This window comes from Patella vulgata, chromosome 3 (assembly GCF_932274485.2).
Source record: "Patella vulgata chromosome 3, xgPatVulg1.2, whole genome shotgun sequence".
Taxonomy (NCBI): domain Eukaryota; kingdom Metazoa; phylum Mollusca; class Gastropoda; family Patellidae; genus Patella; species Patella vulgata.
In genome coordinates this window covers 62,020,186-62,044,377 of record NC_065881.2, presented here as the reverse complement: position 1 = coordinate 62,044,377, position 24,192 = coordinate 62,020,186, and the positions used below count along the sequence as shown (strand labels likewise).

General features: G+C 36.2%; 3 protein-coding genes across 3 annotated transcripts; 2 read left to right on the top strand and 1 right to left on the bottom strand.

The window, feature by feature from the left end:
• Positions 1 to 482: 482 nt before the first annotated feature.
• Positions 483 to 3,658, top strand: LOC126815148 (cilia- and flagella-associated protein 90). Its single transcript, XM_050540701.2, has 4 exons — positions 483 to 1,384; positions 2,137 to 2,277; positions 2,542 to 2,658; positions 3,258 to 3,658. Exons 1-4 carry the CDS (start codon positions 1,301 to 1,303, stop codon positions 3,414 to 3,416), a joined length of 501 nt encoding a protein of 166 aa, XP_050396658.1. The 5' UTR covers positions 483 to 1,300; the 3' UTR covers positions 3,417 to 3,658.
• Positions 3,659 to 4,626: 968 nt separating this feature from the next.
• LOC126815866 (S-acyl fatty acid synthase thioesterase, medium chain) lies at positions 4,627 to 5,904 on the bottom strand. Its single transcript, XM_050541862.2, has one exon. The coding sequence runs from the start codon at positions 5,802 to 5,804 to the stop codon at positions 5,040 to 5,042; it is 765 nt and encodes a 254-aa protein (XP_050397819.1). The 5' UTR covers positions 5,805 to 5,904; the 3' UTR covers positions 4,627 to 5,039.
• Positions 5,905 to 12,183: 6,279 nt separating this feature from the next.
• LOC126815074 (sodium- and chloride-dependent transporter XTRP3) lies at positions 12,184 to 23,737 on the top strand. Its single transcript, XM_050540607.2, has 9 exons — positions 12,184 to 12,503; positions 15,457 to 15,926; positions 17,622 to 17,732; positions 18,699 to 18,940; positions 19,351 to 19,507; positions 20,402 to 20,609; positions 20,957 to 21,116; positions 22,385 to 22,547; positions 23,023 to 23,737. Exons 1-9 carry the CDS (start codon positions 12,278 to 12,280, stop codon positions 23,356 to 23,358), a joined length of 2,073 nt encoding a protein of 690 aa, XP_050396564.1. The 5' UTR covers positions 12,184 to 12,277; the 3' UTR covers positions 23,359 to 23,737.
• The last annotated feature ends 455 nt before the right edge of the window (positions 23,738 to 24,192 follow it).

Below are 24,192 nucleotides of genomic sequence, written 5' to 3'. Positions count from 1 at the left end.
AAAATGACAGAAATATTGTGTTGACAAGACAATGCACTTCAATTTCTTTCTCTCAAAGTTGACACCACCTCTCACAAGTGTGGTCATTACAAATTTACTGTCAAATACATTATACATATTATGGACCTGGGCCCTGTTTATCGAAATCTTAACTAAAGATAAAATCCAAATTTTAGCAGATACTTCAATTTTGATTGGCTCAGCACTAAGATCAATCTAATATTATCCAATCAAATTACTAAATTTTAGATTTTATCTTAGTTAAAATTTCGTGAAACAAGCCCCTGACATATATTTGCCAAGCAAGGTAGATAACTCCATGATACTTTTTTCTGTGGGTTCCTTCCAGGATTTTTATTCTTATACTATGGATTTAAACTTTAAAGATGTAAGATTTAGATAAAGAGCTGACCATTCTTGCTACAGCATTAGATCCAAAATATAGTTCAAAATGAATATATTGAAAATTACTGTTCGAAGTTTTGACAAGGTGTGGCAAATATTGTTAACCCCGAAACCGGAAGTGGTAGACTAACGCCACCTGGCCTATTTTACTCCCCGGTCCGAGCTACCCCTATACCCCAAATTTCAGATTCGGGGCAGACCTAGTGTAGCCGCCAACCCCGAACAGACAGACAAACGACAGTCACAAATATTAGTATAGATTACCGTAGTAACGTAACTTGTTTATCGAGACTCACGATCGCATTTCAATTGGTTAAAATCTCTGCCATCCGACAGTCTAGAGAGTTCGTTATAAATGTCTAAATAATTATTTATATAACATTTGAAGCCAAAATAAAAATGTGCAATAGGTAGATTTAGCGCTTGAATAATGCGAACGACCCATGTGTATTGGCTGCGGGTTTTATTATTTTATTTTTTTCAAGTTGAAACTAAAATACCTCTACCTTCTCCGGGCAGTCTAAATCTTGGCATAAAACATTGAAATTCAGATAAAATAGTCTATGTAGGTGAATAAAGTAAATTTAACCATGTTAGTATAAGGTCCTTCATTTAACTCAACTATGCCATATGGACGTGTTCTTTGTTATATTAATCAATCCAGAAACTCCCCCGTTGATATATCAAATTAACACACAGAGAGCACACGTAGAAACACTTCAAACTGGTTTATGCGATGGGTAGTAATTATTATTATTGAATAGCTGATCCTTGCATTATAATCATAACTTGGAGCACCAAACTGCAACCTGTCGTTACACATGTTTGTGACGTCATAATCATTATTATTTTATTGGACTTGGTGGATTAAGATTTACAGCATAATTACTTAAAGATGGAAGAAAAGAATATGTCCGCGTATGGTTATAGGGACTTGGGTCCCACTGAAATTCTGGGTTCTTGGAAAACAATAGTTCGTGTAAGTATATAACTAGCCCGGCTCAAAATGACAGAAATCCTATTTGAAATTAATGTGCAATAAGCTTGCATGGGGCCCTGGCAGAAAATGTCACTGTGGCCCTTGCTTCAACAGTAAAAAGGGGGCATATATTTTGGTCGTTGTCCGTATAGCTTGTATATCAATATTGTAGATTGATTTAATTGGCACAAACATAATAATATACAACAAAATATAAATGAAATTATACGCCTTATATAAAAATGCAGAGAGAACACAAAAGTCTGTAAATAATCTAATTTCCACTGTGTTCCCTAAGTATCGTGATATGTCATATTTATTTATGGTACAAAGGGTTTTTTTTAGAACTAATTTGGGGGCCCCTGAATGCAGCCTAGTCCGAGACTCGCCTGTATAGGCCCAGGGCCCTTGAGAGGAAAAAATGTGTTGGGGCGAAACCTTTTTTACCCCCATCCCCTTCCTTTCCAACACTAGTTATATCTAGATGATTCAGCTAAAATGAACAATAAAACAAGGATATTCATGGGGCCCCATAGACTGACATGTGATAGTTGGGCTTAAAAGGTTGATTTTGGTAGAGATATTTTGAACAGACAAAGGAAATCAGCATCCGCCATGACCGTACGGGTGAGTGGAAAGCTATTGCTTTTAAACAATTGATTCCCCTTTTCTTCTCCACCAACAATCGACCGCCTGGATCAACCCCTACCATGTCTTGCTTTTGGGAGCTAAGTGTGTTTATGTATTTATAGAACATAACTATAAAAAATAAAGAACATCTTGCTACTAAAGGAGATACTTCGGGACATTGGAGTGGCATGGAACAATGGACCATGGAGGAACTAAAGAAACTCAAGACATCATACTATGGTAAAAGAACAAGAAATACTGAAGTAAGAAACGTGTAACCATTTGTGCAATTTTAAAACAATCGCGCATCAATATGAAACATATCATTTCAATCTTTCTTCTGCAGCTGGATGTTATGATTGGTGGAGATAGGGTGTTTTTCATTGAGTCAAGTGTCGTTGTTTCGGTCCCAGGCGAAATAACGATATACCCTGGTGCACATAGCCATCCCGAAATAACCTAATTTGTGTTGTTTGACATTTTTTCCCATTCTCCCCGTCGCTTCAAATGTTAATGTGAAATTTCAGGCTGAAGTATCTACTAATTATGAACGGTTGTTTCACAATGAACCTGGCTACAACAGCAAACTACACAGAGATGACCGTAAAAATATTCTTACTATTGGTATTGCTGTGACTGAAGAGGTGTGTAAACATAAATACTCTTAGCTTTGTAAATAATTGGCGGATTGGGGGGCAAAAGTGTTTTCCCCCGGGTGCCAGGCGTCCAGAGACTGCAAACCATCAAACAGACAATTTTATCAAAGGGCAATGTTACCAATTCGTCAAAAACTACGTAAATTCAAAACTATACCTTCTTTAGCCCCCCCCCCCCCCACACACACACACCCGCACACACACATCTTCAATAAAAGGCTTATCTCGGGGCCCCACAAGCCTACCATACTCAGAGGCTCCTTCTCAGTCACTCCCTGTTGTACACAGATAATCCATAATTTTCATGCGGATATCGTGGATGGCAAAATCAGTCCATCTGTTATAATTCTAAGGTATTTTTGACCTGTTTGTATGATTCATGACGTCTTATATAAGTTGTCTATCAGTTGTATATTTTTTATCGACGCCCTGTTAACACCCTGGAGCTAGCAATTATTATCCGTTAGATTTGAGAAAGAAATCAATTGGTTTTCATTAAAATTATGATTATTTTTGTCATCCCCGGGCATATGATCGGCATATTTTTCATTGTGTGGAAACTTAGGATTCATTCCTTCTTTTAACAGGAAGCCAAGAGGCCTGTCCCAGTTTTGGCATCATCAGAGTATGGAAAGCGACTGAATGCCCCACTGGAACCATTTTCAAGGGCCAGAACACGAATAGATCACAGTGTGAAAGGATTTTACAGCAGAAGAGGTATCGGATTACCACTGATTACAGATTAAGCTGTACATGTAGTTATTGCAATGCACTAAACGATAAAAAGAAAAATCATTTGCACTACATGACCGATCTGCTCTAAATACCTATTGGGTGTTATAGCACCAAAATATTCTGTTTCGCATTTTTAAAGTATTTTGATTTATAATTTTCGGTAATTAATGTTTCCATGATCAATTGTTTTCCAATAAAATCTTTTTGGGGTATAGGTGTACAGTTTATTTGGCCTTTTTACGGACAACAGTAACCGGACACTGGTAATCGTTATTGCTTTAGTATTCATCAAAACAGACATTGATGTAAAACGTTTTACTCTATAATATAGTGAAATCTACCAAACAACCAATATGTTTCTTTTTATATTATTACCGGCTCTGCATAGTAGTAGAGGACCACTGAACAACACTAAGGACATGTAGTTGCCAGGCAACAAAACTGCGCCCACCCTTTAGTTAATGGAGGCAATATGCACGTGGAAGGATTTTGGGCTTGACTAGTAATATTACCCCCGCCATTAACTCGGTATCCCGATAGCAAGTTTTTCTCACTTCTATTTCCCCACTTTTGGTCTACAATCGAAGAAGAGTGTTTGAATTAACATTTTCTGCCAGGTTTTGGTGAATAGTCATTTCATCAGAACATGTAGATTTCTTTGACCAGGTGTAGCAAAAAATCGAGATGGAATGTCAACCCAGTTCAATATTTTATTCGAAGTTTGTGACATGTTGGACGCTGTGGGGTTATAAAGGTTAAGCTCATCCGAACGTCCAAACAAATGTTATAGGCCAAGAAACGTCCAGGGTCCTGTTTCACGAAATTTTAACTAAAGATAAAATCCAAATTTTAGTAGATACTTCAATTTTGATTGGCTAAGTACTACACTCAGCCTAATATTATCCAATCAAATTACTAAAATTTGGATTTTATCTTAGTTAAAATTTCGTGAAACAGGCCCCTGGAGTTAGTTATATTAACACTTGAACCATTGTGGGGGGAATTAGTAGTCAGACTGGTCTAGCCCGAGTCCATTTGTCAAAAGTAGCAATAACTCGGAATGTGTGCATGGTAGCGATTTGCGACTCTTATGTATACGCCTATATAAATATAACAACAGTGCCATAAAGTATGGAGATGTCATGTCGTATTAGCCGGGGATAAGATTTATGTAGTATCAGCAGACGAACTATCTACCGTACATCAAACGTAGACAATATGTCATGTTGTCAAAATAAGTACAAGGTGATATATTTATTCTACACGTGACTTATAAAATCATAAATCATAAATTAAATTATATAATATTTTAATAAATTATGTAACTTGGGATATTCTGTCATACAGTTTGAAGGTATGCTCATAATATTAGCCAAATTAATACCGTTTAGATGGTGGTGATGATGATTATAGTATCTTCAAAAACGTTTATTTTGATGATGAATAACTTATAAAATATACAATTGTAATGATGGAGATATACGTCTTCATTATAACCTAGTCAGTCTATCAATCTGAAATAATCTAGTTCACTTTCCAGCAGTTAATATTATGTTAAGTATATACTTTGAATTTAACGACTCTGTTTAGGTGATTGTTGAATTTGTTCCCTTAATTCAAATGATAAACACAATCTAACCACACATAACAAAAAAATCGTTGCTTATGAAATCTTGAAGATATTTCATATTCTTTGGTTCTTTTAAATAAAAATGTCCACCATCTCTCATATTAAGAGTCAGTTTTCCAGTTGTGACCCGTTGCCATGCTTCTATTTCATGTTTTCTGTCGGATTTTCCGTCAAAGGCCGCAATAGGACATGACAATAAAGGTTTCCCATCTGGTAGTTCATACAGATAGTCATCCACAATGGAATAATCCGCTCTTAACATGGGCAGAAACATATTCATCATATCACTATTATTTAACACTTCTTCCGGTGTTCCACCTAATGATCGAAGATACTCGATGAATTCAGAATCGTTTAGTTCTGAAACGGTCCTACTGACTCTTGCCTTTTCCTGAATGTGCGGACCCGATATACCGGACACATACATCTTGGTCGGTTCCTTTTGATATTTCTCTTTCAGGACTTTCGCTGTTTCAAAAGCTAACAAAGCTCCCATACTGTGGCCAAATAAAGCGAAAGGCTTGTCTGAATAATCACTAACCATTTTCTTTGTCACTTCTTCCACTATCTGCTCAACCGAGTTTGTTGGTTTTTCGGAGATACGTGTTTCTCTTCCCGGTAAACTTATTCCAATAACTTCCACATTGTCACAAACAGCTGAACCCCAGTTTGAATAAAAATTAGAGCCACCTCCAGCCCACGGAAAGCAAAAAAGTCGAACCGTCGCGTCGGATTTTGGAAACCGACAGTTCATAAGTTTAGAGCTCATAATGAAGACTGTTGTACTGAACCTCTAGCCAGAGATGTGTTCGCCTTAAAATTCAAGTCGAATGTTGACCCGGAATTTGAAACTCAGTCGTATTATATAACCCCGGTTTATGTAGATATCCTATTTGTATACGTCAGATTTACTTCTATTTATAGACGATCACTCAAGCGACAAGCATGGCGACAGGACGCAGGGATAGATTAAAATGGATGTATTATGGATGTAGTTTATTTTGATTCATAGACTAGTAAAGGGCTGTCTTGTCAGAACAACTCAGGTGACAATGACCTAGCTGATAACGTTTATAGAGCTAACGTACGTAGTTCAGCTCTGAGTCTCTGAACACACTCGCCACCTATGAGGAGACTTAAAATTGCGTTCATAGTGTTATGCTGATTGTCAGCTAGATTGCGGGCAGAATGTGGATGACTAAAGCTTATTTTTCTGATAAACCATAAATTTCTGAAAGCTATTTTTCATTCTTGTGTACCAATGAAGTCGCTGATCATGCGGGGGCACTTGACAATATATTGACACTGATGATGATGGCCGTCTTAAAAAGTCTAATGCGCCTGTGTCGGTAGACTTATTTAAGTATAGTTCTACACTTTTTAAACCTGTCCATTTACCCCAATCTGGGCCCTGCTCTTCGAAATCTTAACTAAAGATAAAATCCGAATTTTAGCAGATACTTCAATTTTGATTGACTAAGCACTAAAATCAATCTGATATTATCCAATCAAATTACTAGAATTTGGATTTTATCTTAGTTAAAATTTCGTGAAACAGGTTTACATTGTGTCGTATCTGATGTGCATCACACTGATCGTAATCCTCTGTGAAACAGATTGGATGTGCATGTCTGTTGGACTGTGTAGAGCCAGTTGCGGCCGCCATCTTAAGTTTCGTATCTCCTCAGTGCTGGATTAAGTTGCATGTGGTGTCCTAGTGCTTAAGTAAATGGGGAACCCTGTCCAGAACCCCTTCCAAAAAATAGGTTAAGTTTATACGGAAAGTGGATTACTGAATACTCAATGGTTAGCAATGTTCCCTATGTATCAAATTGTTGTTCAGTAAGCTTCAATCAAATTAGTGGTTTAACTGCCTTTACTGGAATAAAATCATTACTGATCCTAAAAGTCCAATTTCTGACTCAAGTCACCTTCAATGCTTTACGGTGCCAAATAACTATACAGCCCCCCCTGCGTCAATCTGATTAAAACACAGATCATATTTCCTTTCGTTTTTTATAGTTCAAAATTTCGTTTTACTTGTCTTTTCAACACTAGGATCTGGAAGAGTTGTTATATAACAGGCGTTCTAGTTGATGTGAGGACTTAACCAATGAAACGGTCAGTTACGGCGAGTTCTTGGCGTGCTCTGTACGAAACTGTGGGTAAACCCCTAGAAACGTCAACGGCGATTGATTAATCAATGTCTGACGTCATAGGGTCAAAAGCCGCTCGTATGACCCCTGACTCGACCTCCTAGTACAACTGGTCAGATCTTCATGTAGTGTAGACTATCAAAATTATAAAAAACAAAACGAAACGAAATATTTTAATCAGATTCCTCCTGCGTTATAGCGTGGAACGCAGGGTTAATCTAAAGTTACAATTTCATATTTTCTAAGAAAGTCAAAACATAATTATTTCTATGTCTTTTGCTCAATAGGTTGTCAACTCACTATTATACGATCATAGGTTATCTTTCTCACACTTAAAAATCTTCACACCGGAAATAATAAAACAATTACCTCCCAATTACCTCCCCTTGTTTTCCTATTCCCCACCATGGAATAGCAATCTTCAAACGTTTGAATTTGAAGTTGAAATGATATTGTTGCCAATTTCTCAACTGGCAATAGTGAATTATAGGATTGATAGGATTATTCTTTAACAAGGCAGGACTGTTTATAGATACCATCTATATTAGGGCTTTATTTTAATACATTTTAAAAATATAACTTAAAAATATGAAATTGTAACTTTAATTCTTTTCAAATGACTGAATGTGTAGTTGTAAAATGTTTTCTGTATTCTATCTTGGCCGCTAAGCGGTGGGTGCCTGGCGCAGGTGTGCCAAGTGCGCCATGGGAATCTGGCACTGTTTGTCTTGTATATTTAAAAAGACAAAACATGATTAAATTTGTAAAGTATTATAAGCTCCTAGTAAGGTCAGTTTACGTGTTGTTTTGGATTATGTCAACCGACCACATTATTTTGCATACATCTAGATATCGTGTAAACGCTGGGGGAATATTGTTTCATAATTCAAGTCAAATGCCATTTGAAGTTAAACCAGAAGATTAACCCCATATGAATCGATAGCTTCTGCTATTATAGGTAAATTACAGTATCATATGACGGAGTAATAAGTGAATAGAATTAGGCCATAAACCACCTATTGCGAAATCTGTAAATCACAGCAGTTAATCATATATTATATTAGAGGGCCATTTATTTTGAGCAACTTGGTTTATTTTTGATAATCCCAAGATTAAAAACTCTACTGAAACAGATTTCGGTTAGCACCGCCCACTAATTCTCTGACGTCTACTAAAGTCAATTTAGAACAAAGAACGGCCCTATGTAAGCTTATAAATTACCGTCACCAATATCAAGTGATTATGGGACCGCATTAGTAATTAGGGGAGTGATAAAAGGACTACAATGTCTCGGGTTTGTATCCAGATTTTTCAAGCCCGATTCCCACTTTTATTGTCAGTTAAATTAATAAAATGGTGTTTTTCATCAGATTAGGCAATTCGTTAATAGTTACATTGCATAACGCGTTCGTCACGAACCGTGGAAATTTTCATGCAACAAAAATGATCTTATGTTACTACAGACTACTAACATAATACCGGTGGTCTATGCACCGCTTTGATTTAAAAGAGTTGATTTGTAGCCTACCCGTGTCAGGATTGTCTACGATATCGCTATTGAAGAAGCAGACGTTAAACCACAACTATGGTTAAAGGGCGTTAGCTCTATTCTTTGGAACCTTAAAATAGACGAATATAGGTCTAAAGGTACATATTAATCTAATATTGTATTTAAAGTGATTTCTTTAGATTCAATTTTTAAACGTTTTATTGTAAGTTCTAATAAACTACGTTCGATGAAATACATGAACAGCCCAAATTAAATAAAAGTCGTTTGCTCCTGCTTATTCTACACGTTTTTTTTTTAAATATTATTTTGTCGTTTGTGGATCAGCCATTTTTAATTACTTCCACATTGTCTTGTGGAATATGGTTTTCTTGGTTCATTACAAATGGCGCTTTGATTTTAAAATGTTCACTGTGTCTTAAATATTAAATATTAAATTCAGATATTTTCCATTAATATTATGTTTCATTACATGAAGAAAGAGACATTTGAGCTTGGTCAAACATGTTATTTGATTCAATATATTTAGATATACGGTTATTGATAATATAATATATATAAAAGGCATTTGCTCAAGCAGGGTTCTAGCACAATTCCAGGATTGTTATTCACGACCTGTATGCCCACCGTCTTGTGTACTGGAACTATGAACAATTCACCCCATTGATCGAGAAAACTACTGGATTCAAGAATTAAATTGAACATTTTATATATACATCAATCATATACTCGCATGTCTCAATTTGACTGGATTTGGAATTGATGTAGTGGTTTATTTTGTGCGATGACGAAATTGTACGTCTATAGATCAATCCAGTTTTGTGATATTTAGTAAACTTCCTCTTGCGAAACCATAATTTACTCATGTAAAGGTTGCCTCATCACTAATTGAAATAGCACACCAAATCAACTCAGTTCAGTACTTCCTTCTCGGGGTAACGTCCTTGTTTTCAGTCACAGGCAAAACTGTCAACAGTTGAGAAATGACATGAAATGGCATTAGCTGCTGAATTATGCGCATTGTATTATAATGTTATTTCACAACAGTTTATTTGACATGATGAAATGGTTTAGTCCCTATAAATTTATTAATGGAAATTTTTTCGAAGTTACGAGGAATATCTTTCTTTGGAGGCAAGATATGCGATTTCAATTTAAATGTTCTCATATTTTTATTTCTTAATATCAAAAAATAGCATTTTAATTTTTGGGGGGGTTTTGGTTTTTTTTTCTCTGGTATGAACATTTTATAAGATCAGCACAACTTACTTTTTGATGCGTGTTAGCAATAATCACAATATCAACGATTTTAAGCTATATCAGTCTATTATACGATGTTAACAATCTGTTTACCATAACGTTTATACAATCATTTATAGGTCAAACAACTTACTAGATATAAGACTGCTCTATGAAAGACCGGAATGCACATTTATTTTCAAAACTGTTTTGCTCTCACTGGGCTAGTGAAGATGGGCATACGCCATACAGTGTGCTATGAGGGAAATTTTGTCCGGACAGCGGCGCTACGGCCTACTCTTATCGAATTTCAACTGTTCTATTACCTGTACGTTAATGTGTACACGGGGCCTCGGGTTTTCGTACCATCCGAACGTCACGGGACGTCAGGAATCTGACACGTTTGTTCCCCACAGTCAAGAGTTTTGGCACCCATCTTGCAGAAACTTTTGTCATTCCCAGCTCGTTGGCGATAATGTGCTCACAGCACTGGCAATATGTCGAGTGGTAAATCGTCGATCAGTCATCACCATGTCATACACTCAGCGGTAATGTTTTCTTGAATATTTGCTGTTGATGGCCTTCCAGGGTGTGGGGCATCGTCAAAGCTCTCTCTGCTACGCTTAAATTCCGCAGCCCACTTCTTTACTGCGGAAAAGAAAGGGACACCATCCCCTAAAGTGGAGACCATGTTAGCATGTATCGGTGCTAGGATTAGTTCTTTTAGTTGCAGGTACTTGATGACTGCCCTATAGCCGGTTTTGTCCATTTCTGCTTTGGTGATTCTGGTGAAGACAATAATAACACGTGTCTATTATTACGAAACTAAGTAATTAGTATTTTTGTAAGCTGAGAAATATTGTCCATCCGTATTGCAGTAGCCTAAAGACGCCATTACTCCATAATGGAATGTCATTCATTGGAAAGTTCGTGTTTCTAGTTGTATTTTATTTTATTGATAATCAAGGTTTAGATGATAATATAGTTGAGTTTCCTAATGTTCAGATATGCAAATAAGTCGCAGGACCATTGTCCATGGTAAACGTAGTTCAAGACCACTTAAAGTTGTTGTTGTATGCTGGCTTAGACTAACGTTGTAGGTGTAAGGTTCCCATTGCCGCTTTACCATTATGCTTTTACATGAGTAGCCAAATCTGATTCCGAACTCTTTGCAATTGACTATTTGAATGTGTTGATATTTGCTAAAACGTTTGTTGAAAAGGAGGACATGTTTTTAAAAATCTTTGTGAGATTACCCGAATCGGTACAGGGTACCTTACTCCGATTCAGGCTTGATTAATATGTTGTTGTAACAACTAGAAGGTACATGACGTTACCAGATCAACCCACGTCACCGTATATTACGGTAAGTATAGCCGAACTAGTCGCACTGCTGCAATATAATAGTCCAATGCCAGATCGGGCTCTGTCGGCAAATGTAGCACCAGCTAAACTGCTGTAAAGTTCACCAGATCGGGTTTTAGTCTAAATGATCTATACTGATCCCGCGCTTAAATACTTCCTCCAGATTGATTTTAATTGTTGTATATTTACGCCTCTTGCACATGCAGTTATTCTTATATGTATTATGAAGTTATACGGAAAAAAAGTTTTATCGTCATTATACTAATTGGCCTTTTCATTATTATGACCCCATGGGTGCCCACTACATACGGCAACAGGAAAACCACTTGCATAACTTAGTTTGCTTACCCGAAATCTGAGTTTGGGGAAAAAACTATGATTCATTCAATTATTTACTTGGTGGTGGCAAAAGTTTGTTTCAACCCAATTGGTCTATCCTTTTCAGGCTTAGATATATATTTTCAGCCAGCCATGTAAGTTGCGTAAATACGCACTGATACGAACTCAGTTATACGTCGCTCATTATTTAAATATTTTTTTAAACATTTTATAATACTAGGCGATGGACATAGTTTCAAGAGAACTAAGCTAGTTAAGATTTGCTTCCCTGTGACGTTTTCAAATTTCGACATTGAAAATAGATATATTTTTCAATGATTCGTCTACGGAATCCAGCGGTATTTCAGTAATGTCAGTCATGTGCTTTCGTAATTCCGGGACGTCTATTGGCCTCCCCGCCCGCCTACGATATTAAAACTTTTGTGACACGGTTTGTTGAGTTCCATTCACAAAATCTTAAATTATCAACACCAAAAATTATACTATAGTATATGTAACGTGAGCACTTTTGTATGAAAATTGAGACTGTTCTGTATTAATGGCTTGAATGGACTCGTCCAAATTCTTCAACAATGTCATAAATATACGATGATTATATCAGTATATAAGTTGTGAATTGTCCAGGACAGAAATAGAATGGGTAAACGTAAAAGAATTTCCAAAGATGGAATAAACAATACGGAATTAATCATACCACTTAATTTACCATCAGCCGATGTTGTTACTGATCACGACTTGCCACAACCACCTGACAGAGCTGCATGGGACTCCAAATTGCAGTATTTCTTTATGGTGATATCATATGCGGTTGGATTAGGAAATGTTTGGAGATTTCCGTATTTGACACAGCAGCATGGTGGGGGTAAGATTTAAACACATGAATGGGCTTTTTTCTTCTAAAATAATTATTTATAAATGAATTCTATGTAAATGTGTCAAGACACTAAAACAACTTCTAATTGGATCTGAAGTGTAAATGCAGGGCGTTCTAAGGGGGGGGGGGTCAAAAAAGAGTACATTTTGTGGGAACCGAGCTGAGAGAAGCCATTTTCCACTAACCATAAATTGGCCATTTGCCGCCGCATTATTTTCAGTAAATATTGTGTTATTTATCTGCGGTACTACTTACACTTTTAACACTCGAGTGGAGACCGGTCCTTGCATATACAATGAAAACAATTTGTGAACGAATATTCTGAATAAACCCACATATGTCAGTAGAAGTATGCAGCCAATGTTTACATTTTGCTCATTTTGTTAAAAATGATATCGAAACATTGTATTTACTATAATAGTCCGTATAATTAGTGTGACAATCGGTTTAATCTCCAATACTTATGTTTATACAACTTAGTGAAAGCATTAAATAAATAAGAGGTGTGGGTGGGTATATATAAGCAGTCTATAAGGCGTCCGTTGTAGATCATTTTTGCAATTCGTGAGTTATTTTCTACGATTGTACGTGGCAAGGAGTTATGCCACCTTCCTAACCTATCCCCGTCACCGCTACCCTTCTACTATTATTTTTTCTGGTACCCAGTCAGTAAATCAGATTTACCACATTTTACCATGGCTCTCTTCCTGTGTTTATTTAAAGGGTTTGCTTGTATTTTGATCCGTGACATGTTAATCGACCCGCCGGCTCACGCCACCCTCAAATTGTTTTTTTTTTAAAGTGAAGTTTTCTAGTATTCAGATCCCAATTGCACACTTAGAATGTGTTTTTGCCCCCAATAAACAAATAAACCTTTCTGTACCAACCAACAAATAATACAGAGATAGGGGTTTGACATGAGCATTTTGCTTCTGCCACAATCTGCTATTCATTTATAGAAAATAAAATATCTCGAAAAAAAAAATAACACAAAAACATAAGGAAACGCCATTATAATTTATTATGACTATGTCACCATAATGTGTCTAACACGTGTTGATTTCACTAGACCGTATAAAACTGTATTAGTAGAACGGACTACACTTAAAACTCATTTTTCATTCATAATAATATTATATATAAAGGTCAAGGTTTACAAAAACAACAAAACAAAAACAAGACTCATATTTAAAGGAAAACAGTTTGCTAACGCAGGGGTAAAAGTATGATTTTCTATAAATTTATCCAGAAATTCCGACAATTTACAATTATTGTACGTCTAAGAAAAAGAATACACAGTTTCTACAATATTGATGTAGAAAAGTAGGACGTTAAATCCCACCCATTCATTCATTCAATTGATGTACATGTATTAAATTGTGTAAAAAACGAAGGAAGGAAATTTTTTATCATAATATGGTGCGTTTCCTACAATGTGATAATTGTTAGGTTCGGTGGTGCCGGAATGTGCAGAAACGATGAAATCGGATGTCTTCTGGCCAGGTTTTATTGGTGAAGCACAATTTCCGGGGTTTTGGGGTTCCGTGAAAATCTAACTTCCGATAACACAATATCAAGCTTACGCTGTTTCACCAAAATATAACAGAATTAACATATTTATATTTATAACGGCGTGTCAGTATTTTTTACAGTGCAAAGAAACATGATGGGAATATGTTAACAATACAAATCTTTTGAAACAGAAATTGAAAGTGGTCGAAGATCATAATGATAGCTAAGTTTCCCCATACAATCTTGCCAGATTCACAAGGCTACATAGCATTTTTTCAAAGCACGGATTTCAGATTTTCAAAGCACGGATATTTTTATCCAGGGGCACATTAAAATAGACCCTGCTTCTAACACGGTTACCATTTGAACCCCATCAGATAAGTATGCAACCGATTTGGTGCACTTTGACGTATATACCCAACTCAAATCTCGAATCCAGGTTCCATCTAAAAAAAAAGTGGGCCGTTTGAACCATCTCAACGCCGAAGAATAATTGCTGAAATACATTATAAAAACACTCGGCTATTGTCCCGTGCTTTAGAGGGCGCATTTGCACCAAAAGCCCCGACATTCACTAGCTTAGCATTGTCTCGTTATAAGATGGACAGAAGAAGAACTGGAAATGCTAAAACATCTTTACTGAACCAATGATATAAACTGGTTTGTTCTTCTAATTGTCATGTCACAAATATAACATAATCAAGATATATCATTAGCGTTATATCTATATATTAACCCAATTCATGTAATTTATGTAAAGCTAATGTACAATAAACTGTCCCACTAAATCAACTATATGAACTAAATGTTTATGTAAATATATGGAAAAAAGATATATCTATATACAATTGATGCATATGACTTTGTTATGACAACTTAGTCTAAGGGCATTGTCCTATTTGTCCGCACTTTTTTGGCTTCGCTGCACCCGGAGACCAAATTTCCAATATATTCAGAAGTATATACTAGAATTCTAAAGAAACGGCTCACTATAAGCGAAGATTAAAAAATACAACGAACAATAATATGGTTTTGATTTACATTTCGGATTTTCATACGAACATGCGTCTGCTGTTTATGTTGTTGAACGGTATAAAACTTGCATTCCTTTTCCCACATTGCAGTGTTACATTCGCGGTGTAGAATTATTTCTAGAGGTTATGTCCTTACTTTCCATTATTGGCAAAGCTGTCAACAGTCGACAAGTGGCATGACATTAGTTGCGGAGATGTGTATGTATTATAATGTCGAAAGTAAAGTCAGGGATATGTCAGAATAGATGGGAAAAGGTGTCTGAGATACTTATTTTATAAGTTTAATGCATAATAATTATGGGCTTAAAATGCCCGAGGCCTATTTTTGAGCACATGGTTTAATACATGTACTAACATAATTAAATTAATGTGTTTCTGTGTTATTCTTTTAACAGGTGCCTTTCTCATTCCTTACTTCGTCATGTTATTTGTGGAGGGAATGCCCTTGCTATATTTAGAACTTGCGATTGGGCAGAAGATGCGAACCGGAAGTATGGGCGTGTGGAACCGGATTCACCCTTTAATGGGGGGTGTCGGTGTGGCTAGTTGTGTAACATCATTTACGGTGGCCTTGTATTATAATGCTATCATCATGTGGTGTTTTTACTACCTTTTCCATTCCTTCCAAAGTCCGTTACCATGGGCAACGTGTCCCATGACAACAATAGCGCCAAATCACACGATTCCAGTACCTGAGTGCGATATTGCTGGACCTACGTCATATTTCTGGTACCGTAAGGCGTTAGTGATTTCACCGGGTATTGATGAAATTGGTGGTATCAACTGGAAGATGTTGCTATGTCTGGTATTTGCCTGGTTGGTCGTATTTGGGTGTATATGTAGAGGTATCAAGAGCTCTGGAAAGGTTTGTATTTGTCTCATCCCCTTCCCTTATAAAATTCCATCGGTGTAAGAGCAGATGTAAATGACCAACGCACAGGAGAATGATCTCCAATAACTTAGTCAAGTTATGCCAACGGTCCCATTAACCTATTGTTCGAAAATCGTGCATACTTTTACTTTCGATAAATGTGGACACGGGTAGTTAATTAAGGGTCATTATATCGAGATTGTGTGTTAATACGTAAGATTTATTACACCAAAAGATATATAGAAACATATAAGTAAATAAAATGAAATGTGGGTTTAACTTCCTATATACTTTTCTGCACATCCGGCCTAATGAAGACGACATACGTCATGAAGTATTCTTTAATTTTCTACAGCCTACTTTTATTTCGAATTTCAACTGTCAAGGGTTATTTTACGTGCACGCAGCATAGCAACGGAAATCGGTTCTCAGTTCCATCCGAACTACTTAAAACATACATGTATGTGACTGTATTTACCTATCCTTAATCTTGCATACACAATGACAATATTGATTGGGCTGGAGACTTAATGGCTCTAAACCAATACACCACTTCGAGATTCAAGCAAGGACAGGTTATATTATATTGTTTGGACAATTAAAGAATTCGATTATAATTTATCAGCACAGTTTTCGAGTGCTGCACTGAACTAGTGACGCCAAGAAGCAATTACCAATTTGTTGAAATTCTGTTGGGATTGTTAATGTGGAAATTATACAAACATTGTCATCTGAAGACACCATGGTCATATCAAATTCCTTTTCTGAAAATTAACTCTCTTAAACTAACGTTCGGGATAAAATAGGATAATATGACGGTTTGCCGTACTCAACTGGTACATAAAATCGTAAACAAAATGCGGGTGGTATTATTTTAATAACAATGATAAAATTTCTCGCAATAACATCTTAAATTATTTGTTGACAATTGGCAATTCTAACTACCCAAATCCTTTACCCGAGTCGGCTATTCCAACGAATTTGTTTATGATAATAAATTTAACTTTCTGACCCAAAAATGACTATATTGTTGTTCACCTACGCTTGATTTGTACAGACAGCAAAATTAGGCTAGAAATTGAATATTAATTATCAGGGGTAGTGCCTGCGGGGCTAAAAGGTAAACTGTTGTCTAATTGTTCGAGGGGACTAAAAACCAAGGTCCAGGTATGTACACGTCTGCGTGCACTTAAAAAAATCCTTGGCAGTTTCAATTCAATGAGAATGTGGAAACGTCGATGTCCATGCATGACCTAATTGTTGTGTTGACGAGCACTTAAACCACCATCAACCTAATTGGATTATCTAATCTATATTTCTATAATAATCTCCTTAGAGACATTATAGGTAGATAATACTAAATACTTAATGCTGGTTGCTTATACGCTCTTAAAGTGTAGGGGAGTGTTGGGGGTAACAGTATTCTCCCACTTCAAGCAGGCGATAACATGCCTGTCCCAAAACGACTTGGTTAGACGTTAAACGTTAAACACTAATTTTAATTATCCTGTTGCCTGATACCAGAAAAACATAACGAAGCCAACACCATTGTTTTGTATTCCAATCCGCGTTTTATTTGAAATATTGGACCATCGACCACTTTTAATCGTTTTATAACTCTAGTGTACATCTGGCAGAGCGCCTACAAAGTATTGTTTTATTTTAAATGAAGATATTTGATATTTTCAGGTTGTCTACTTCACTGCTACCTTTCCATATATTGTACTAACCATATTTTTCATCAGAGGAATCACATTAAAGGGAGCCACAGATGGTTTAGTTCACATGTTTACGCCAAAGGTATATATTTGTTGCTTTTATGAATAAAAAGATATAGGACAACTACAGAGTCACATAACCGTGTGGGACGGGACTCTAAAACTTGCATGGCTCCAGCACATACAAATTCTCTCGGCGGCCCTGAACAGCACTGAATATATAATCGGGTACAATAATACCATTAGAACAGTCCCTAACAATAATGAAATGGAATGACGCATATTAATGCCATGAGACCTAGATATCTAAATACATAAAAACATAAGAACAGCATTATGTTAGTTAGGTGGAGTTCCTTATATACGCGCGTTGTCACAGTTAACCACCATATCTGTCATTCATGGTGACACGCTGACACAATATAAAAATATGGCAATATTATAATACAAAAAAATACAGAAATGTAAATTACTATTATACATATTATAGAACAATACACTATAAATGCGTTTACATGAACATAATAAAATGACAGACACAGGCATAAATACATAACTCTCCGAGAATGTTGGATCAAAACAGAATGGGTAATAATGTGCATGCTAGATTTGACTTTGAGGGTTGGGGGGTGGGAGTGTCCTGGGGGCTGTTTCACCAAATTTTAACTAAGATAAAATCCAAATTTTAGTAATTTGATTGGATAATATTAGATTGATTTTAGTGCTTAGTCAGTCAAAATTGAAGTATCTACTAAAATTTGAATTTTATCTTTAGTTAAGATTTCGAGAAACGGGGCCCTGGCTTTTAAAAGGATACTGCACTTATCTTTACAATTTAAAGTAAATATTTTGTTGCAAGTTTTGTTAAGCTGGTGTTCCTTCCTACCACCTACCCCTGGATCAATCTACCTGTATTTGTTTTTGGAAGGTCGCCTTAAATGGACACACGAAGCTTGAGTGATGTGGAGTTTTGATAATTGGGGCAGAATCCATTTTCGGCATTATACTTTAATTTTAGTTAAAGATTTTTTTCCGTACTTTATTTTAGTTAGAAAAATTATATGATCCACAATGCTGGTTAGATGCTGCTACACAAATCTTCTATTCTTTTGGTCTGGCATTTGGTGGTTTGATTGCCTTTTCAAGTTATAATCCGTCCAACAACAATTTTCAAAGAGACGCCATATTGGTTTCTTTGTGTAATTGGTTTACCGCCATTTATGCCTGTGCTGTCATCTTTGCTATTCTTGGATTTAAGGCAACTTTGATGTTTGAAAACTGTTTAGATCAGTAAGTATGTCCTGATTTTCATTTTTAAGATACATCTATATTAATTCCGCGTTATTCTTCGGTAAAGTTCTGCCAACATGTTACATTAATGTAGCCCCATATCGACGTTTTTTTTCTACGAAAATATGTAAAGCATATTAATGTAACTTCAATAATTATATCAATCTTAATGTAAGCCCATATTAACAATGTAACCAACTCCATATTAACACTGTCTTCCAAAATGTAACAATAATGTTATACCATATCAAAATCGTATCTACTCAAATGTAATATTATGAATAGAATGGCAAGCATCAGACGACTAATATTAAAATAAAAATAAGCAGAAATAATTTCAGGGTTTTTGTTGATACGTGAGTCAAGCAGACCAGAAGTCCATTTTATGTTTGCTGTATATTTCTTTTCAGTAATATAGATGTATTATTAGATGTTTATACATCTTATAATAAAACCACATTATCTCACAACGTGTATTTAGAACAATTCTCTAATAATTTATCTTCTATAAGTAATTCTACTGGAAAAGTTTTTAGACATTGTAATCTTCAAGATGATCTTGATAAGGTAAGTATATCCTTGTTCTCAGTCTACTGGTCTTTCCAGTCCACCATCATTTGGTCCTGTTGGTCATTAGCACATCCAAATAATCCTTTGAGTCCTGCTCGCTAAGTTTGAAAACTAGATAAGTTCCTTGGTCTAGATTGTTTAGAACACTTCCCTGGTTCCTAGAGACGCTTGGCAAGGAAAGTGTGTCTAATAGTTAAAGATCGTCTGACAAAAGCATGCGGAAGGTTAGCTGCATTATTATACCCGCGTCCTGTAAAAATAGGTTAAATTGCAAAATTTTCAACACATATCACCACAGTATGCATGGAAATAAGTAGTTATCTTAAAAATAGTGAAGAGTGGAACACTGAAATCTTATCTTACCGAACAGTTTTTATGTATTATCGAGGTATTCGTGCGTATTCTGGTTGAGCTTCCGTTTTGAAAATGGACAGAAATTTCGCGTAGAAGTTGGATTAAATAATTATATTATTATGCGTAAGGTTTGACCGTTATTTCAATGGGAATTGGTTTATGATATGTTAAGTTATATGCGCAGTACAGTAGTTTGGGGTCGGTTTAATTGGAAATTAAGAGAGTTATAGGCCAGCAACTTTTTTGTTATCAAATCATGACAAAACCTGCTCAAAGTAATTCCTTAGAACGACAATCCACTACTGTGGCTGGAGCAAGACGGATGACATCAGTAGTGGAACCATGTCTAGCTCAATGATAGCCAAAAGAAGAGCTGTCCAAGGATTCGGATTGAAATTTTTTGGATAAATATATTGCCTGAAGTGATGGTACTCGGGAAGGGAGGTGGACATTTTTTAACTAAAACGTGGAAAGTGGAGGTAATATTAAACAGATCAAAGATCACCAATTGTTTCATTTAGATAATTTAAATTTCAGGGCGCCGAGGGAACCGGTTTAGCGTTCATCATCTTTACACAAGCAATAAATGAATTTGGACCATCTGCGCCGTTCTGGTCGTTTGTGTTCTTCCTAATGTTACTATCTCTTGGTTTAGGGAGTGAGTTTGGTACAATAGAGGGTGTTGCTACATCACTATATGATCTCCAGTTGTTTCCATGGATGAAAAGAAGGTGGCTCGTATCAGGTTCAGTTACATTTTATATTTAAATTTTGGCGTGTCCATCTCTCATATTAATTGTTGACACATGCCGCTACTAATGTTTGTGTTAGGTGCGGCTGTTACAAAATTCATTGATGGGAAGCTTGTCGAATTTCTTCTTTATGTCTTTATGTAGCATAAAAATGCACAAGTAAACCACACCGAGTATTCTGTTTCCACCTTAGTGGTCCAGCGATCACTGGGACAATCCAAAGTTTGCAACCATTCTGTAACGTAACTTGAGTTTTGTGAAAACTTTAAATTTTAGGATGATCTGCACTTCGTATGCGACTTTTAGCGTGTCTTATTGTATAATATTCCTTTATTTTCAGCTGTTTTATGTGGATTAAGTTGTTTTGTGGGAATTCTATTTGTGTTAGGATCTGGGGCCTATTGGGTGGCGCTATTCGATGCATTTGCTGGATCCTTTCCGCTTATCCTAATTGCTTTAGCTGAAACAATTGGTATCACTTATGTTTATGGTTTAGACAAGTAAGTATAGGTTAAGATACAGAGAGGGGTGGGGGAGAAATGGGGTTGTACTAACACAATTTGATTTTAATAAATCGCTTGCGCGTGGGGGTCTTTAGCAGTGGGAAGACCCGGAGAAAACCCACGAATTTAAAGAGGGGACCCTACTCCTTGCCACACACAAGCAGGAAATCGAAACTAAACCAGTTGGCCCAAAGCGGACACGTTAGACCATTTGACCACTAAACCCCGCTAGGCATAGATAATGGGGCGTACATATCGATTTTCTTTGGGGTGTCTAGCAAAAATGAGACTGACAGATGCACTGTCCCTTAATACGAGTGACGCAGCCACCAGCCGAGCACCGCAGGAATAATTGACCCTATGACGTCAGACATTGATTAATCAATCAGCGTTGATGTTTCTAGTGCTTTACCCACAGTTCCGTGCACCCCCACCCCCACCAACAATACGCCCCTGCATAGGTGGCTAGATCTATTTTAAGGCCAACTATTTCGTCAAGGTCGCTGAGATGTAAATAAGGGGTTAGGGCACGTGATTATTGGCTCGCGAGATTGTAGGTTAGGACTGGGTTAGGGTTGGGATTAGTGCTAGCCCCGTTTACATCTCGTGACCTTTGAAGTTGGCCTTATCAAATAGGTCTAACCCTGCCCAGATACAAGTTCACTGGGATTTCCCACGGTGGGTCCCCCCTTCTCCGTTGTGTAGGAGGGCCTGGCAAGTGACAACGTATAGTCGTTCGGATGGCGTATGTTCTTCTTCAGTATATAGCCAAGGACGTTTATTAACGCCATTTCATTTCATATTCCGACAAAGCTTGTATAGATCTCCAAGGTTAACCCTCGTACAACAGTCTTCCCTTTCAAAGGTTTCTGATAATCGCGGACAACTGTAGTTTTGAAAGACGGATCCAACTTAAAATATTTATGAAAATTGGGTCGTGATTGGTTGAAAATATTGCATTGTGCATTGTCTGCAAATTAGACCAGCAAACAACTATTCCGCAAATTCATAATAATTGAGTTGACATGAGGGTATTAATTACATATCCTAGCGTAGCAATTAACGCATTAATAATCTTTGACGAGATGACTACTGATCCGTACGAGAATCGTAGGTTCACCATCAGACATAATGGCGAACTGCCGTGCAGCCCCCACCCCTCGCCTAAACTTTATACAGGCCACGGCAGGTAATAATAATAATAATAGAAAAAAATCATTTTACACTAGAAAAACTACCTTGTTTATCCATTTATAATTTAACAGGTTTGCACATGACGTAGAAATGATGATAGGGTTCCGACCAAACTTTTACTGGAGAATAGTATGGAGGGTGATTTCTCCTTTACTTATGGCGTGTTTATTAATAGCAACTTTATTTAGTAAATTCAGTAAACCAATAGTATATTTCGCCTATAATAAAATAAATGTAAGTATACTTTCACATATATCCATGTGTGGATCGTTATCTGTGTCAGTAACCTTATTATTATAGTAAAGAAAGACTATAGCTAGTCACTAATTAGATTTGATATATACGTAAGTTTATTGTTGATGTATATTCTAGCCTGTCCGCTAGTTTGTCTTGCGTAATTGTATGGTGCAGTCCTCCTGCGCTTGCTATTGAATCAGTATACCAATATAATTAATGGATTTGTTGTCATCAGAATACCAGAAATATCAGTCTGACGGTTTCAGTTCTAGATGTTGTAAATGGCGGTTCGGATCAACTTCTTTTTAATGGATAAGTTTTCATGAATGAATAGGTTATGTGGTGAACAATGTATGCTTTATAAATGTATTCAATTGTTATAGGGCATGTTAAAAGGCTGGGTTTATATCAATGTCTATATAGAAATTGTTTTAATCACTCAAATATTGTACAACATTTATTTTATTTAAAGGCTGAGCTGGAACCCAAATTGTATCCATGGTATGCTGGAGTAATGTGTGCTGTTCTAGTATTATTTTCTATAATGTGGATGCCTGGAATCGCTTTACTCAAGAAGTTTGGTATTATTTCTTATGACCAGGCAAAGGCCTCAGCTGCAAATACTGGTGGCCATACAAGTTCTACAACAGCGTTTGTGCGTTCTGGTATTACTATTAATGAAGAAAATGATTCTGGACATAATTCTGATGCTGATGAAGTGCCTTTTATAGATGAAACTATAACACTGCCAATTGACCCCAAAAACTTTTTTATTGGTGATGAACAGGATTCAGAATCAATAGTTTAAACACATCTTTTATTATTTGAACATCACACAATTATATAGTGCTTTAAGTGACATAATTAAAAAGATATGATAATAAAATTTATAAAATACCGATTTGTAAACCTTTACATCTTAATTTATCACACATCACCTGTTAGATCAAATCAAATTTGTCACTGCCGACGACCACCAAAAATAATAACAATCTTGATAAGAATATGATATATTTAATACATTAACAATAATACACAACACTAGAATAACTACCAGTTTGCAAAAACGCAATTTGGGTTACATTAAGTGCTCAAGAAAAAATATGATTTGTATGTCAATGGAATGCTGGAATTGTGTGAATTTAGTTCCATGTTATTTGACATAATCTGTCATTGGTTATTGCACGGAATAAATAGTGCCGGACATTGGATTATTATCGGTAATGGGTGATAATCTGCTGATTTGATTATCTTAGTTAACTAGATATAACCCCAAGTCTCCTTAAGCTTTACCTGTAAGGTAAATCGTGCTACCTGTTTACCTGTACTGCACTGTACCTTCTATTTATTTGGTACAATGAATGGTTTTATATTTTATTCTTTATTTATTATGTTATTAATTTTTAATGAAGGTTGTTCTCAGTTTGTGGTGGGTGTGTTAAATAGCTTGTCGGCAGTCATCGGCTGTTAAAAGTCACACCCATGCACAGGGGATCATTTTCTAATTCATTGCTATTAATGCTGAAATCTTATTCTGATGTGCCAATTTAAACTTTAATCAGTGATAAAAACAAAATACATTTCTGGTTGAGTTGAACTAACTGAAATCATATTTTATTATACCTCATAATTAATACTTGTA

What these genes read in the sequence shown, in the direction of transcription:
- LOC126815148 (XM_050540701.2), top strand. Translation starts at nt 1,301, where the DNA reads ATGGAAGAAAAGAATATGTCCGCGTATGGTTATAGGGACTTGGGTCCC. An exon ending in CTTGGAAAACAATAGTTCGT is followed by an intron (nt 1,385 to 2,136) that starts GTAAGTATATAA and finishes ATGTATTTATAG; the next exon opens with AACATAACTATAAAAAATAA. An exon ending in AAAGAACAAGAAATACTGAA is followed by an intron (nt 2,278 to 2,541) that starts GTAAGAAACGTG and finishes GTGAAATTTCAG; the next exon opens with GCTGAAGTATCTACTAATTA.
- LOC126815866 (XM_050541862.2), bottom strand. Translation starts at nt 5,804, where the DNA reads ATGAGCTCTAAACTTATGAACTGTCGGTTTCCAAAATCCGACGCGACG.
- LOC126815074 (XM_050540607.2), top strand. Translation starts at nt 12,278, where the DNA reads ATGGGTAAACGTAAAAGAATTTCCAAAGATGGAATAAACAATACGGAA. An exon ending in GTATCAAGAGCTCTGGAAAG is followed by an intron (nt 15,927 to 17,621) that starts GTTTGTATTTGT and finishes TGATATTTTCAG; the next exon opens with GTTGTCTACTTCACTGCTAC. An exon ending in TATGTTTATGGTTTAGACAA is followed by an intron (nt 21,117 to 22,384) that starts GTAAGTATAGGT and finishes ATAATTTAACAG; the next exon opens with GTTTGCACATGACGTAGAAA.